At 38.2% G+C, this 15,000-nt stretch overlaps 1 protein-coding gene across 12 annotated transcripts in view; it reads left to right on the top strand.

The window, feature by feature from the left end:
• Nucleotides 1–15,000, top strand: part of BLTP1 (bridge-like lipid transfer protein family member 1) — a 148,207-nt gene that overhangs the window by 13,469 nt on the left and 119,738 nt on the right. For all 12 annotated transcript variants that reach the window (XM_081960108.1, XM_081960105.1, XM_081960109.1 and 9 more), the window contains exons 4-6: nt 2,151–2,229; nt 3,980–4,044; nt 9,569–9,755. In XM_081960108.1, coding sequence (XP_081816234.1) covers nt 2,151–2,229; nt 3,980–4,044; nt 9,569–9,755 — 331 coding nt within the window. The remainder of the gene's footprint in view (nt 1–2,150; nt 2,230–3,979; nt 4,045–9,568; nt 9,756–15,000) is intronic.

Raw genomic sequence — 15,000 nt, 5'->3', positions numbered from 1 at the left:
ATACTGTTTTATTGGATGGGGAGAATATCGCATTTAAAGAGGATCGGAGGTAAAAGACGTAAGTTTCAACTTCATTTAGCTGCAAAATTTAAGTTTCAAAACAAAAAGACCACGAGAGTCCAGAAACATAAACTCCAAGCAATCCAAGCAATCATCCAGTACATCCTCTCCTGTAAAGATTTTATTATATTTTATCTGTATTTTAATGGAAGAAACAGCAGGTTTTTCCTGTTTGACTCAGAGCCTAGCAAATGAGGCTAAATTCCTGGAAATCTAGGAAATTTAGAACAATCTAAAAACTTGTATAAGATTATTGAAAATTAGAAACCTAAATTTTGTTTTATGAAAAATTATTCAAGTTGGCATTTTTTAAGCCATCCTTTGATTTTATTGTCTTGGCTCTCTGTGTATATGCATTATTAGCTAAATGTCCACTGAAGTCACACTTTTTTTGTCTTTTTCTTTGACTCCTAACAATTTCTGATTGATATACATAACAAAAGGCTTGAATTTCTTAATTTAATTAGCCTTTCACACTGAAAGGACTTTATCTTTAGAACACTCTCCCCAGTTAGATAAGCTAAGAAAACCTGGAAATTTTGCCACTTTTCCCCTCATGAATGCACTTATCTCGTGAGGGATTCTTCCTTGGAATAAAATAGTTGATTGCAGTATACTGAATATGACCTCACCAGTTTTGCATAATACAGTAGGAAAGAAAAAAACTTAGGAACCTCTGCTTGATGGAGTCAGAGGGATCAATTCAATCAGTTGCATGTCCATGCACTGTAATACATCATGGCGGTTATATAGGATGCAAATGGAATAGATTTATCTAGAGATCAGTAATTTGAACACTAAATGTTCGCTAACTCCTGAACAAATGAGTGTGTGTGAAAATATCTTCCTTGGGAGCGTTCTTTGAATCAAGTATTAATTTTGTTTGGGAAAAAGATTTTCCTTCCTTGAGAAGTTTCTTTCCACCCAGAAATTATTTTAAGTTTGATTGGTTTTTAAAGATTGTTATTCTCAAATAGGACCAAAAGGGGAACATAAAAGCACTACATCATCATTTTCTGTAAAACAAAATAAATATTTTAATTCTTACATAGTTTCTGCTAGTACTTAGATAGATGGTATTTCCTATATCGCTTATTCCAATTTTGGCTTTGTTAACTGCCTGTGAGCCAGAAGAGAAAGAGGTCTCTCTCCCTTCCTTAAGAAAGAAGATACAGCAATTGCAAAACGGGATCCCTCATTCCTTCCCCTTTTAGAAGCGCTGTTGAAAGAGAGGTTAAAGTTTATGCTTGAGCTTGGAATTTGAGTTTCTTAGGCTTTGAGGATATCCACCCATTATCTATATTATAACTAATTGAACTGTACCTTTAATTTTTGTTTTCTATTGCTTGAGATGGGATATTTCCATTACACCCTTCCTGTTAGATCTTCTATAATCTGTTCAGTATCAGTGTTCCAGTAAAGAATAATACTTATTGCTCAGGACAAACAGTAGGATGGCACAAAATAAATCGGCACCCATATAACTCTTTGCACAGTAAGTGCAGCCTTTAGAGATTCAAAACTATCTGAGAAAAACTATGGAAAGGGGAGAGAACTGAGGAAAGCAGTTCAGATTGATAGTGGTATATGATTTAAAGTAGTTCAGAAGTTAAGACACTGAGCTTGTCAACAGAAAAGCCGACAGCCTGGGTTAAAGATCCAAGTGCTGGGTGTCACAGTGAGCTCCAGTTACTCATCCCAGCTCCTGTCAGTCTAGCAGTTTCAAAAGCATTCAAATGTGAGTAGATAAATAGGGACAGCTTTGGTGGGAAGGTTACTGTGTTTCCATATTTTCATGCTGGCCACATGATGCTGGAAGTATCTCTCAGACAATGCAGGCTGTCTCGGCTGAGAATTGAAGATGAGGACTGCGTGCTTGAGTCGGTCCCAACTGGATAGGATAAACCTTTAAACTGTTGACCCAAACTTCCTCTTAATCACTGTGATAGGTTGCCCTTCATTTGTGCAGAGACTAGATATTCATTTTCTGGGATGCTTTAATTGGATTCTTCTGAAAAGTAGGGAAGTACATCTTGAGAACTTATTGCTTGGTATTCTGTGATTTAACAGAAACTTCCTTTTTATTGCAGGATCCTTCTCATTCTCTGTTCTGTCTGGAAAAATCATGGTTCGTGAAATCTATTATATTACAGAAGATTACTCCATTAGGTACTTAACTTTTATACTATTTCACAGCCATTGCTTTAATAAGTTTTATTTCCATTGTAGCATTGCATATAGATAAAGAAGGGCCCTAATGTGGTTTAGGATATAAGAAAAATAATTCAAAGAAAAAAAAAGTTAGGTACTTATTTTGTGACTATGCAAAAATTTCTGAAAGGGACTTTCTCTGTAAATTTAGGGAAATAAGATTCTCCTTACGTAGTAAAATTTGTTATCCTGCTAGAGTTGAATCACAATAATCTAGCAAATCTGTTGCAATACTTATGAATGGCAGTGAACCACAAGAGCAGGGATAGCAGGGATGTCTAACCTATGCATATCTTTTGGTCCATATTTATTAATCATATTTATTTGTTAATGACATTTCTATGGCCACCCATTTCACAACAAATGTTTCCATACAATAGTTAATAAAACAGAAATATATAAAATATAAATATTATAAAAATAGAATTGTTCTATTTAAATTTTTAAATTTAAATTTAATAATTTAAATAATTATTTAAAAACAAAAAAACACTATAAAAATTAACCGCAATGGAGCCATTTATATCCATTTCCCTGAAACCACCCCATCCCAGGGTTAGTATCATGGTCAGGTCTTGAGGGACTAATGGAATGATAGCAAGGACAACCTGATTTCAAGGCGGGGGAATGATCCTTAGAGTGGGCACCATGGCAGAGAAGGCCCAATTCTGGAACTAACCAAATGTATGTCCCTGGCAAATGGTACCTACAACATGCCTTCTCTGTCAGATCTAATGCACGGGCTGCTGTAATTGGGAAGAGGCAGTCCCTCAGATAAACCATCCTAAGCCATGAATGGTTTTAAGACGATAACGAATGTTACATATGCTCTTCTAGAAACACATTTTTTTTTGCCTGCACTGCTGCATTCTTCACCACTGAAACTTCCAGATACTCTCAAGGGCAACCACATGTAGTGCAATTACAGTAGTGCAATCTGGAGGTAATTATGACATGAGTGACTTGTGAGCCTCCTGATCCAGGAGAAGGTGCAACTGGCACACGACATGAAGAATATTTTAGCTTTTACATAAAAAAAGTTCAGAAAATGAGATCCACAAAATAGTCTAAATGAGTTACAAACCTAATTTTAAAGATATAAAAATGTAAGCACGAATGGCTTGACTTTCAGTATATCTATGATCTATCAGTTGAGAGAATCTGCTTGGAGTGGTTAAAGGCAAGAGACTTTGAGATAACAATAATTTCACATTACTTTATGAAAGTAAAATCCGATAGGCTGTTAAATTGATGTGATCATCTCTTGCGACCTTCTTATAAGCGAAGTCAATGGGAAAGCAAGGTTCACTTAACAACAAGAAAGGGCAAGAAAAATCATAAAATGGGGCAAAATTCATATAACAAATGTTATACAGAAATGTTGGGCTCAATTGTCAAAGACTACCTATAAATCCAGGAATTCATGATAGGTGTAGAATCAGCATAGAAAATTCCCTTCTTCCTTACCTTAGTGAAAGTTATAAAGATGCATCTTTCTGTGAGCAGATTTAGGTTGAAAAGCTCATGTCCTTGAACAAATTGCAAAGAAGCTCTGAATGCATCTACTCTGGTATCTCTTTAGATTCCAAAAACAGGATGATAAATTTACCTTTGTGTTATTTGAAACAATTTCTTATTAATTGCATATGGAATATAGCTACACTTTAACAGCTGTTTTAAATACTTTATTTGTGTAAATACTTTTTAGAATCCAAGATGGATTTATTATATTTCGTTGGTGGAAGATGTACAATCCAAAGCAGAAGCAACATGGTAAGTTTCTGCCATTTAGAGATATATTGCTAGATATTGTAGTAAATAAATGATTCGATGGGATAAATTATTATTTGTAGTTGCAAAAGAAAGTAATTATTTGTAGGTATGTAATGAAATGGGGAAAATTGTATAAATATATTTTAAAGTCAAATATTTTGAAACTGCCTAGTGTAGGAATTTAAGCCTATTAGAGAAAGGTGATTGACATTTTCTCATTTAATGTTTCCCTGAATGTGTGGTTGCGTTATTTCCCAATTTGTGAATTGTCATTTGTAATCTATGCTTTTTGAAGGTACTTTTATGTTCACTTGCATTATTTTAGCTTGCAGTGATTTCCAAAGGGCGGCATTTTTTTATTTTATTATTTATTTTATTTATTTTATTATTCACACTTATAGACCGCCCCCTCTCCCGGAGAGGACTCGGGGCGGTGTACAGTCACTAAAATACGTTGTAAAATACATACATAAACAATTAAATTAATACTGGTGAAGGAGGTTGTGAGACTGTAATAGAATAATAAATATAATACGTTAAAAGCCTATAAAACCCCAAACCCAATTAAAATAAATAAATCCCGGGAGGTAAAACTAAGAAAGTGCCAGGCCAGCTGATTGAAATAGGTGAGTCTTTAACTTTTGCCGGAAGGAACGGAGGTCGGTGGTAGTTCGAATGTCTGGGGGGAGGTCATTCCAGAGGGTTGGGCCCATCACAGAGAAGGATCTACTCCTAGGTGTCGCCCGCTGGCATTGCCTAGCAGACGGCACCAGGAGGAGCCCCTCCCTGTGTGAGCGGATAGGTCGCAGGGACGTGTGTGGTAGGATGCGATCCTGCAGATAACTAGGTCCTCTGCCATGGAGCGCTTTAAAGATGGTGATCAATACCTTGAAACGCACCCGAAAGGCCACAGGTAGCCAGTGCAGCTCGGCATGGTTTTAAATAGGCAGAGTTCTTTATTATTGATATACAGTGCAGGAGAGATTTTAAAAAATGTCTATTGATAGGGGCAAAATTTTAGTTAGTATAGTTCTATATTACAAATGAAAGGCAAGATTATGGTGCTAAAATCATTTCACTAGATGTTTTGAAGCTAAAGTATCCTAAATATGAAGCTACAGTATGATAGTTAGAATTCCCATCAGGAAAATTAATATCTTCAAACATTTGAAATCTGGTTGGAAAAAACTGCAGAGGTGATAATCAAGAAAGAAACTAATTGCTCTGAAACGGATTATTTGAAAAAGAGAAATTACTTAGATTCCTTACATTTTAGCCCATTAGACATCAGGCCAATAGCAAGGATAAATTTTCACTGTCATAATTCTTAATTATTTGGATGGCTTAATTTGGTATAAGTTATAAAGGCCCTAGAAAGCTAGTTTCTTCACCATGCTTTTTTAGAAAGGGTGAAATTATTTATTTATCTTGCTGTATCTCTAAAGTTGAAAATGTTATATTCTGAAGATATCTTTCTTCATTGTGTATAGTTAGAAAGTGAATAAATAATTTGCTAAAAGTATTCCATTAAAAATGTTCGAAATGATTTGTGTGCAGTAATACCCTTATGTGTTTTTAGGGAAAAAGTAAATTTTCTATTACTTTCTGGATAATTTTAGAATACATAGAAAACTGCTGGTTATATAATGTATGTAGTTTAAGAGACCTAGTTTATTGAAATATCAAAGGAGTTCATGTCTCTTGAGTAGATAAGTAATAAGGTTGTCTTTAAAGAAAAATAATGAGTTAATTATAACAAAATTATGTTTAATTGGGTCATACTATATGAAGCTAAAAATATGTGAATCACTGATATGCTACTTTATTATTTATAATTATGTACAGTTTTTTTAAATTTTCTAAATGTATAACAATTAATTTTTACCATTTAAACATTATGCTGTGTAACAGTGCTTCCTGACCTTTTCATTTAAGCTGATAATTAATATTCTTGAAAACTTTTGAAGAACAACATATAAAATATGTATTACAGCAACATTTATGCCCCTGAATTTGTGGAATTTCATATTAAATAAAATTAATTACATTGGTTTTAGTAAATAGTCAAAATCTTGTATGATAAGATGTCAAAATCTAATAAGATTTGAGTATATAATGAGATCGTGTCCACCTTAATCACATAGGTATTTTAATTGGCAATAAAATGGATGGGGATACAGTATAGAAGACAGAGTAAGGTCTATGACAATTAGCACAGGAACATGGGTGCACCCACTTAATTGCATACGCAACCTTTTGCAGCCGACCCAGCATGGTCGGCACTCTTCCCCCATACCCTCTGCTGGCACTCCTCCCCCATACCCTCGTCCCAGAATGCGTGGCTACTTGTCCTGTGCTGTGAATTTGCCGAGGGACATTTGTCCCTGGCCAATTCACAGCACAGGACAAGTAGCCACGCATTCTGGCAATCAATCCACATGCATAATGGTGGGTCTTTGCCTTCCCATTGAGCGCAGTCCTGCTGGTTCAGCTTACTGAAGTGGAAACTGGAAAGGTTTGGGGTGGAGGCAAAAGTATTGTTTCCCCTGGCAAGAAACAGAATAATATGATCTGCTGCACTTTGCATGTAGGGGACTGGGATGGGCATGATGGATGGGATGGAGAAGGCAAACTAGAGGAGCGATTCAGGTGATCCCTGCAATCTGTTGCCTTCCGGAGGTTCCAAGCTTTTGTAGGGAGCCTCTTGGCTGAATACTGCACATTTGTGGCAAGGCAGTGGGTGGGCGGGCAGAGATGCATGGTGCTTCTGAAAGGGAGAGATTGGCTAATAATGGAGTCCTTCCAAGCACATCTAGAAATCAGGAATTTGTTTTCAGTTTCAGGATCAGGATCAGGCTTCCTGCGTTCTGAAGAATATGTCAGAAAAATTTACATAATACCCGAGTGACAAGTAGTGGTGAAATTAAAGACATCTTTCCTGTCAGGTTACAAAGAAGAAAAGGAACCTGAAATGAAGTACTTTGGAATTATCAGTTTCAGCCAGATTTGCATAACAAAACCCCCAAGGAAGAGGCATGATAAATGTGAAGGAACCCTCTCGGAAAAAGAACTGTCAACCACACCCTGAAAGCTTCTTGAACCGAGTGAGCGTGTTCTCTGTAATTGTAGTCAGCGAAAATAAGATGAAAACATTAAAGAAAGTTATTCTCTCAGAGAGACAGAGAAAGAAAGAGGGAGAGAGGGGGGAAAATATCAACGTCCACTCCGCCCTACACAGGTAGAAGTAGATGAAATGACATTATGCATATGAAAATGTCCAGAAAGATGTTTGCAACAAATGTTGCAATACCAAACCAATAATCCTGGTCTGTCATATGACTATTCTCCTAGTCAGTATGTTTTCTTTGATCTTATTAGGACAGTGTGGTTCAATATCGGGTGCTTCTCCTTTTCCGCCTTTTCCTTTCTCCCCTCCCCCATATCCCTCCACACCAAACAAGATAATCTCTTTTTAAAAAAAGAAAACTAGTAGTTCCTCATACAAGATTAAGTTCTAACTATGTTATAAAACACAGTGCTTTTCTCTATAATAAAAGATGTTTAAAGAGTTCACTGCAGCTTTAAACAGAATTACAATTTACTTCTTTTCAGTTGTCCAGACCATAAAAACATTATTCTCAATTCTCCCCATCTCTCCTTGTCAGAATTAATGAGATCAGACTTGATCAGGGCAGTGATTGCAATCCCCAAATTATTTAGGACACTGAACAGATCTCTGTCCTGATGTGATCACTGGAGGAAGGGGGAGAGAAAGGATATGCCTGAAACTGAAATCCACCTGAAATATCAAGCGTCTCCTACTCTTCTACTTTCTCCCCCCACCCAGTGATCATATCAGGGCAGTGATACCTTCAGAGCCCGAATAATTTTGGGATTGCAGTCACTTCCCTGATCAAATCTGATCTGATCTCTGCACGCAAAGCACAGCGAACCATATTATTTTGCTTCTTGCCAGGAAAAAACACATTTGCTCCATTACCTTTTCAGTTTCCACTTTAGAAAGCCGAGCTGGCGGGATTGTACCCAATGAGAAGGTAATGGCCCACCCTCTGGTACGTGGATTTGCTGTTGGGACATGCAGTTATTTGTCCCATGCTATGAATTGGGCCAAGATTGCTTGCCTACCTTGATTTGGCTGTGGTGGGACCGTGGTGAAGTGGGCGCAGTCATGTGCCTGTGGCTAATCGCCCCATTCCAGACGGAATAGTAGGTTTGCAAATAAGAGATGATAGGTGAAAATGCATACAAAATACATATGAAAGTGACATCGGGTGCCTTTATTTGCTTTTATTTGTTTGCCCATATCTCTTCTATCAACTAATCATTTTACTCTTTCCTCTTAGCCATTTAGGATAATGGCATGTTAAATGAAAAAAAAGTGACAAACAAGGGACAGAGAGAAGCATCTCGCTTTTCTATGCAAAATCCAAAGTGTGTTAGTCAGCAAACATATACTGTATTTTTTGCACTATAAGACACAGTCCCCCTACCCAAAAGTGGGTGGAAATGTCTGTCTTACGGACTGAATATTGCTGAAGCCTCCCCACCCTTTGGCCTCTGCGTGTCCTGTTTTTGGCCTCTTGCTGCCCTGTTTTCAACCTCTGCATGGGATGCCTGTTGCTGCCGCCTCCTCTCGCTGCCACCTATCTGTGGTTGGATCATCCTCCTGGAATACCACCGATCAGCTTTTCCAGGTGGCAAGGATTGTCGCCACCACCATTCACGCAGTGAACAACAACCCCCGCTACCTAGAACAGTTGATTGGTGGTATTCTGGGAGGCCGATATGTAGCGGTGGCAGTGAGTGGCGATAGCCGGGGAACGCTGGCAGCAGAAACAGACGAGGCAGCAATAGCGCCGTTTCTGGTCAGCCAACCCGCTGATGGGCTATGGGAGGCCAGGATCCAGCTGTCGCTCAGCTGACTGGTGGTGGGCGCAATGGAGCGTAGCCCTGATGAGCCACATGCTGGGGCTGGGAGATAGAGACAGATGATTTTGTTTTCTTTTCCTCCCAAAAAGCCTGGTGCGTCTTATGTTCCGGAGCAAAAAATAAGGTATTTAAAAGAAGTCATTTAGATTTCACAGTAACAGCAAGCAATTTGGGTTTGCTTCTGTGAGTGTTTGTAATTCTTTCCAATCATTTTATTTGTCTTCGAGAAGAATTTTAGCCATAGCTAAAACCTATCTTTTATTTAATTAATAATATTTTATTTTCATCTTACTCGCTGGCCACTAGACAAAAGCTACTAACCAGTATTCTAAATGAAATAATTGTTATAAGTCTTGTTGAATGTTGACTGATAATACAAATGATGATGTGATTGTTTACAAACTGAATTAGATACTTTATTCATGCATATTGGTTGGTTAATTATTTTAGAAGGTCATTCTTGTGTGTGTGGCATCTAATTAATGATTTTGCGTATAATATGCGCATAATTATATGTCTCTACATTTGTTTGTGAGTTGACTAAATGAAATATACATCTTGTTTAACTCCATAGATCCTAAAGCAGAAACAAGATTATATATCATGGTGAATGATTTTGAATTTCATGTCTACAACCGCTCTTATCTTTATGCACAACTTCAGGAATTATTTGGTTTAGAGCCAACCATAATTCCTCCAAAAACAAAGGATGAAAAAGCACGAGAAAATGGTCAAGAGCAATCACATACAAATCTTGACAGGTATGGATTGTGTTCATTCACATGTCTTTGAATATGGTGCCAACTTTACTGCTTTACCAGTAAATTTTGATTAAAATTTACCAGTTAATTTAAAAAAAAAATAGCAACAAAGCTTTAAAATTGATTCCTTCCTTTGATTCTAAGAAATTAAATCTCTCCTTACTAGAATACTAATCATTTTAGCCATTCAGTCCTTCATATGACAATTCCTCCATATTGGAGGAATATCTAACATTTCAGACATTTGAATACAGTACAAAAAGTGGTTTGCACTTAATTTTAACGTGATTATTTAGCTTGCACCTACTGATTAGTGCACTGGGTTTTTAGAAAGAATTGGCCTGTTCAGTAATATGCTTTACAGTTCAGGCATTTAGATATTAAGATGGTATCTCCCATTATCTACAACTAAATAGTGAATAGATGCACTCTTTTAAATAAAATATGTCCAGTTATTGGGAGTATTTCCATTTCAGTTCTTTTACTCTTTTGATTGCATTGTATATTTTCGTTTCTTATGTAATCCATGTGCAGGTCTTTCTATTTTGTCTTGTGATGCCAAGCATGTATCTTTCCATGGTTCTTTGTGTCACTTGTAGCTTTTGTATTGAATTGGAAATGGAAATTCTTATCTTTATGCACAACAATACATTTTAATTTGTAATGAAATGGAATTGAGAATGGGTCACATAGCAAGAAGAACTGATAGCAGGTGGACTAAGGCAGTCATAGAATGGATACCACTCAGGGGTAGGTTTCAGCCGGTTCTAACTGTTACGCTAGAACCCGTTCGTGAAATTCAGTGTACGTTTTAGAACCTGTTTTCTTTCTCCGAAGGTGTGCGAGAAAGCCCCCTCCCATTGCCCGAACGTGTGAATGGAGGAGGCTGCAGGCTCCTTTGCCCTCAGCAACGCTATCTCCTTCTGTTCTCCATCTGCCTCATTCACTTGTTCTGGCAGCAAAGAACGAAAGGAGATAACGTTGCCGAGGGCAAAGGAGCCTGCAGCTCCTTCATTCCTTCCTTCCCTCAGCACCCACCAAAGTGTTCCCCCTGCTCGGCTGCCGTTGCTGCTGCCATGCTCCCCCTGTGTGCTTAACCGGCCTCTGGCCTGAGTGGTAGCGAGCGATGGTGCAGGGTGGCTGTGGGTCGCGTTGCTCAGCGGGCAGTGCCCCGACTCTCCCACTACCATCACCGCCACCGCTGCACCACCTCAGAAGCAGCACCTCTCACCCGCAGAACCGAGGCGGGGAAGAAGATCGAGAGGCGTGGAGCCAGACTCTCATCCCCAATTTCAATGGTGAGCCTAAATATGTGTGTGAAAACCTTCCTTTTAAAAAAGTAATTTATTCATTTATTTAAAACTATTCATCTTTTTCATCACTTAAACAATACCAAAATATGTTTTTAGTTGGTAGGAGCCAGGATTATTTATTCATTTTTGTTTATACTCTTCCCTACCTCGTCAGAATACTCAAGGTGGTTTCTAACAATCAAATGAAAATTAAATTAGAGTTAACTCTACCATTTTAACGTTTAATTAAAAAGAAAACAGTTCTAAAAATATTACAACTCAATTTAATATTCACTTTCAATAAAGTATAGAAAATATTTGTCTCTGTGTGTGTGTGTGTGTTTTTAGTTTCACAATGTGAGTTAAGGCCTTCCCTTCTGTTTGACTTCTTTGTTGCACTTTTTTTCAACTATAACTGGAATATTTTCAAAAGATGGAATACAGGGTGCCCAGTTCTGAGGAAACTTGAGACTCTTTTCAAAAGAAGCTGTAAATCATTCAGTTAGCTCAATGTCACCAGGAATATGAGAACTAGCAGGAGGTTATTTTTATTTGTCTACTTCAGTGTTTCTCAAACTTGGCGACTTTAAGTCCTGTGGACTTCAACTCCCAGAATTCCCCAGCCAGCTATGCTGGCTGGGGGATTCTGGGAGTTGAAGTCCACAGGACTTAAAGTCGCCAAGTTTGAGAAACACTGGTCTACTTGATATAACCAAATATATATTTATATTGATAATAGACATAATATACATTGCCATGAAGAGTAAGATTACTCTTTCCCTCCCACTATCCATAAATTAAAACACATTATTTTATTAATATTATATCTATTTGGATAGATAAATAGGTCATGAGAGGTTTGATTGCTATAAAAAAATAATTCCCACAGTTTTTTCCATTCTGCTATCTATTATATTGTTACAGGTGTATATCAACCGTTGCATTCTGGAAGAATTTTATCCTTCCAGATTTCTCTTTCACTTGAGGAAAAAAAAAGGGAAATATATTTTTCCTTAAGGAATAGTAGACAGGGAAACCAGATATCAACCACTTCCTGCCTTTAAGAGGGCTTGCTATATTCCAGCGATGGCGAACCTTTTTTGGCTCGCGTGCTATAAGTTGGGGGAGCACAGGGGGGTCATGTGAAGGCATGCCACACCCATAATGCAATGCGCTACCCCCCACTGCGCATGCGTGCACTACAGGTACGACCCCCCCATTTTTGCTTGCTTTTTTCGCTCTCCCCAGGCTCCAGAGGCTTTATAGGAGCATGGGGAGGGTGAAAACGGCCTCCCCCGCCCCTCTGGAAGCCCTCCGGAGGCTTCAGGGACTTTCAAGAGGCTTCCCTGAAGCCTCCGAAGCAGTCAAAACGACCCTCCGAGCGTTAAGTGAGTTTCACCACATTTTCCAACTTGGCCATGCCTACCTGGTCACATGACTGCCGAGCCACTCCCACAAAACAGGCCACACCTACAGAAGAGCAAAGGAAAGCTCAAGATCATATTGGTTGGAAACATGCAGAAGAGGCCTTCATCCTGCAGTGGATAGACAATGGCTAGGATGATGATGATGATGACTGGGAGTGTTTTATCATTTTTTTCTTCTAGCCACTAATGTGTCTACTAGTGTCCAAGTTGGCAAAAATTATATCAGTATAAAATGTGCTGCCCCTACTACTAGTCCGTGTCCTGACACAGGTATGGTGCTGGCAAAAGAGACTATCCTAATGTATACCAAATAGGACCATCAAAACAGATAGGTTGATTGCCCTGGCTATGTTTCTCCTTTATATCAACTGCTGGCTGGAGAACTATTTTTTAATCAATTTTTTATTTTATTCAAAACATTAAAAAACAAACTCCAAAAAAAGAAAATATAGATATACAAAATCAAAAGAAAGTAAAACAAGACTACACCAAAATAAAAGTGCATTAAAAAAAACAGACATATACATAAATTGTCCCTCTCAATTTAATATTGATAAATATATTTCAAAGAAAGCTCCCTTCTTAAAATCTAGGAAACGCTGAAATGGGGGCTGGGGGTAGATAAGATTATCAAATCAATCTTGCCAAGGATATTGAAAAACCTCTCCTGTAGACTGAAGGTATCTTCTGAATGTGTTGGGATTGATGATACCTAATTTCTGTCCAGCTCCTGTACCATAGAACTGTTCAGGGTAATTTTCTAATTCTTGGAAAAATCATTTGGAGAATGTTCCCAGGCGGAATAGAAATAATCTTTCTGCTTTCTCTTCTTTCTTGTCTGGATTGAAGCCAAAATTAATTAAACATTGTAGCAATAAAGCATTTCAGAAAAAGGCAGGGCATTACTTTGAAAGGTTTTGCATAATACAGTTGAAAATATTCTTAAAAGGTTACTGGAACTGCCTGCAAGTGTTTTGTTTTACCTCCTATTTTAGCCTAATTACAGTAGTTGAAAGCTGAAAGCATGTTCAGGGGATTACTGCCCTAAGACAGATGTGGGGAACTATGGCCCCCTTTATGACTTATGGGCTTCAACTCCCAGAATTCCTGATTCAGTATGTGCCATAGTTCCCACCCATGGCCTAAGAGCTCTCGCAGAAAATTATGTCATTATTGAGCTTTATATAAGAGACGTCACTATTTTTAGAATCATTGTTTTTTTAAGTGGAAAAACTCTGGGAAAATGTTATTACAGTATTTAAAAACATAATCGGTCTAATAATAGGTGCCACTAATACAAGTTTTCTTTCCAGATGACACTCTTGAAATATGACATTTTCTAATAATGACTTCACCATCTTTTGTAGATATTTACTGAAGATAAAACTAGTAATTTTGATTCATTTGTTATTTTCAGTTCATTCATCAACATGCTCTGTATTCCGAGGAGGCTTAGAGGAAAGGAGAAAGGCTTTTGTACAATCAGGAATGTATTAACAAGAGAGATCAGGGTACCAAAGAGAAGGTATTCTGAAAAGCTGAGAAATCAGCCCTCAGCTAATGAACCAGCAATTGTGTGGAGAAGCCAGAAGAAGATCTTTGGCTACAGCAGACCTCCATCCTTTTGGCTCTGTTTTGGCCAGCAAAGTGCTGGCCGAGGCCTGCGCAAGCTAAAATGGAGCATCGGAGGGGCAGGCCCGTCCCTCCGAACCTCTGTTATGGTTGGCAAAGTGCCAGGCAAGGCCTGTGCAGGCTAAAACAGAGCGTCGGGGGCGCAGGCCTCTCCCTCCGAAGCTCCATTTTGGCTGGCAATGTGCAGAGTGGAGGGGAATAGGCAGGACAAATGTTACAGAGCCTCTGCGGTTTTTTGTAAAGGTGAACACCTGCCGTGGTGCTACAACATTTGTAATTTCGGTATTTGTTCGTAAACACTAGGGGGCGCTTATTGCATAGCTTCAAATGTTTGCTAAGGGAATACTTGTAACCCAGGGATTACCTGTATATTGTGCAGATCAGAAGGAGGGCTGAGAAATATCTACAGACCCCCTCACATCCTGGACATAAACGGTTTCAATTCGTCCCCTTGGGATGCATGCCAAAATATATAGGGCTTTGCATGCCAAAACAACTAGACACAGGGACAGTTTTTTTCTCTTGTACCACACTCTGCTGAACACCTAATTCTCACAAGTGATCTATGAATATTCACCCAAGTAGTCTGGCTGTAGTATATTATTATCCTTCTTGTTATCTTCTTTACTACCTCCTCTTATTGGTATTATTAGTATTATGATCATTATTCTGTTGTTTTGCAAGTACACCAAAAGCTTGTGCACCAGAGACAAATTCCTTGTGTGTCTAATCACATTTGGCCAAATAAAGCTTCCCGTTCATCCCTTCCCACACTTATGTTAATGTATATGATTATTAACATAAGGGTAATGCATGATGGGAAAGGCTGGATACATGGTGGGAAAGTTTTAAGGTAATTGTCATAAATTATAGCACTGTGTTATATATATATTT

Source organism: Natrix helvetica, assembly GCF_964273705.1.
Source record: "Natrix helvetica genome assembly, chromosome: 7".
Taxonomy (NCBI): Eukaryota; Metazoa; Chordata; class Lepidosauria; order Squamata; family Natricidae; genus Natrix; species Natrix helvetica.
The sequence above is the reverse complement of the archived record's forward strand: the minus strand, read 5'-3'. Positions and strand labels throughout refer to the sequence as shown.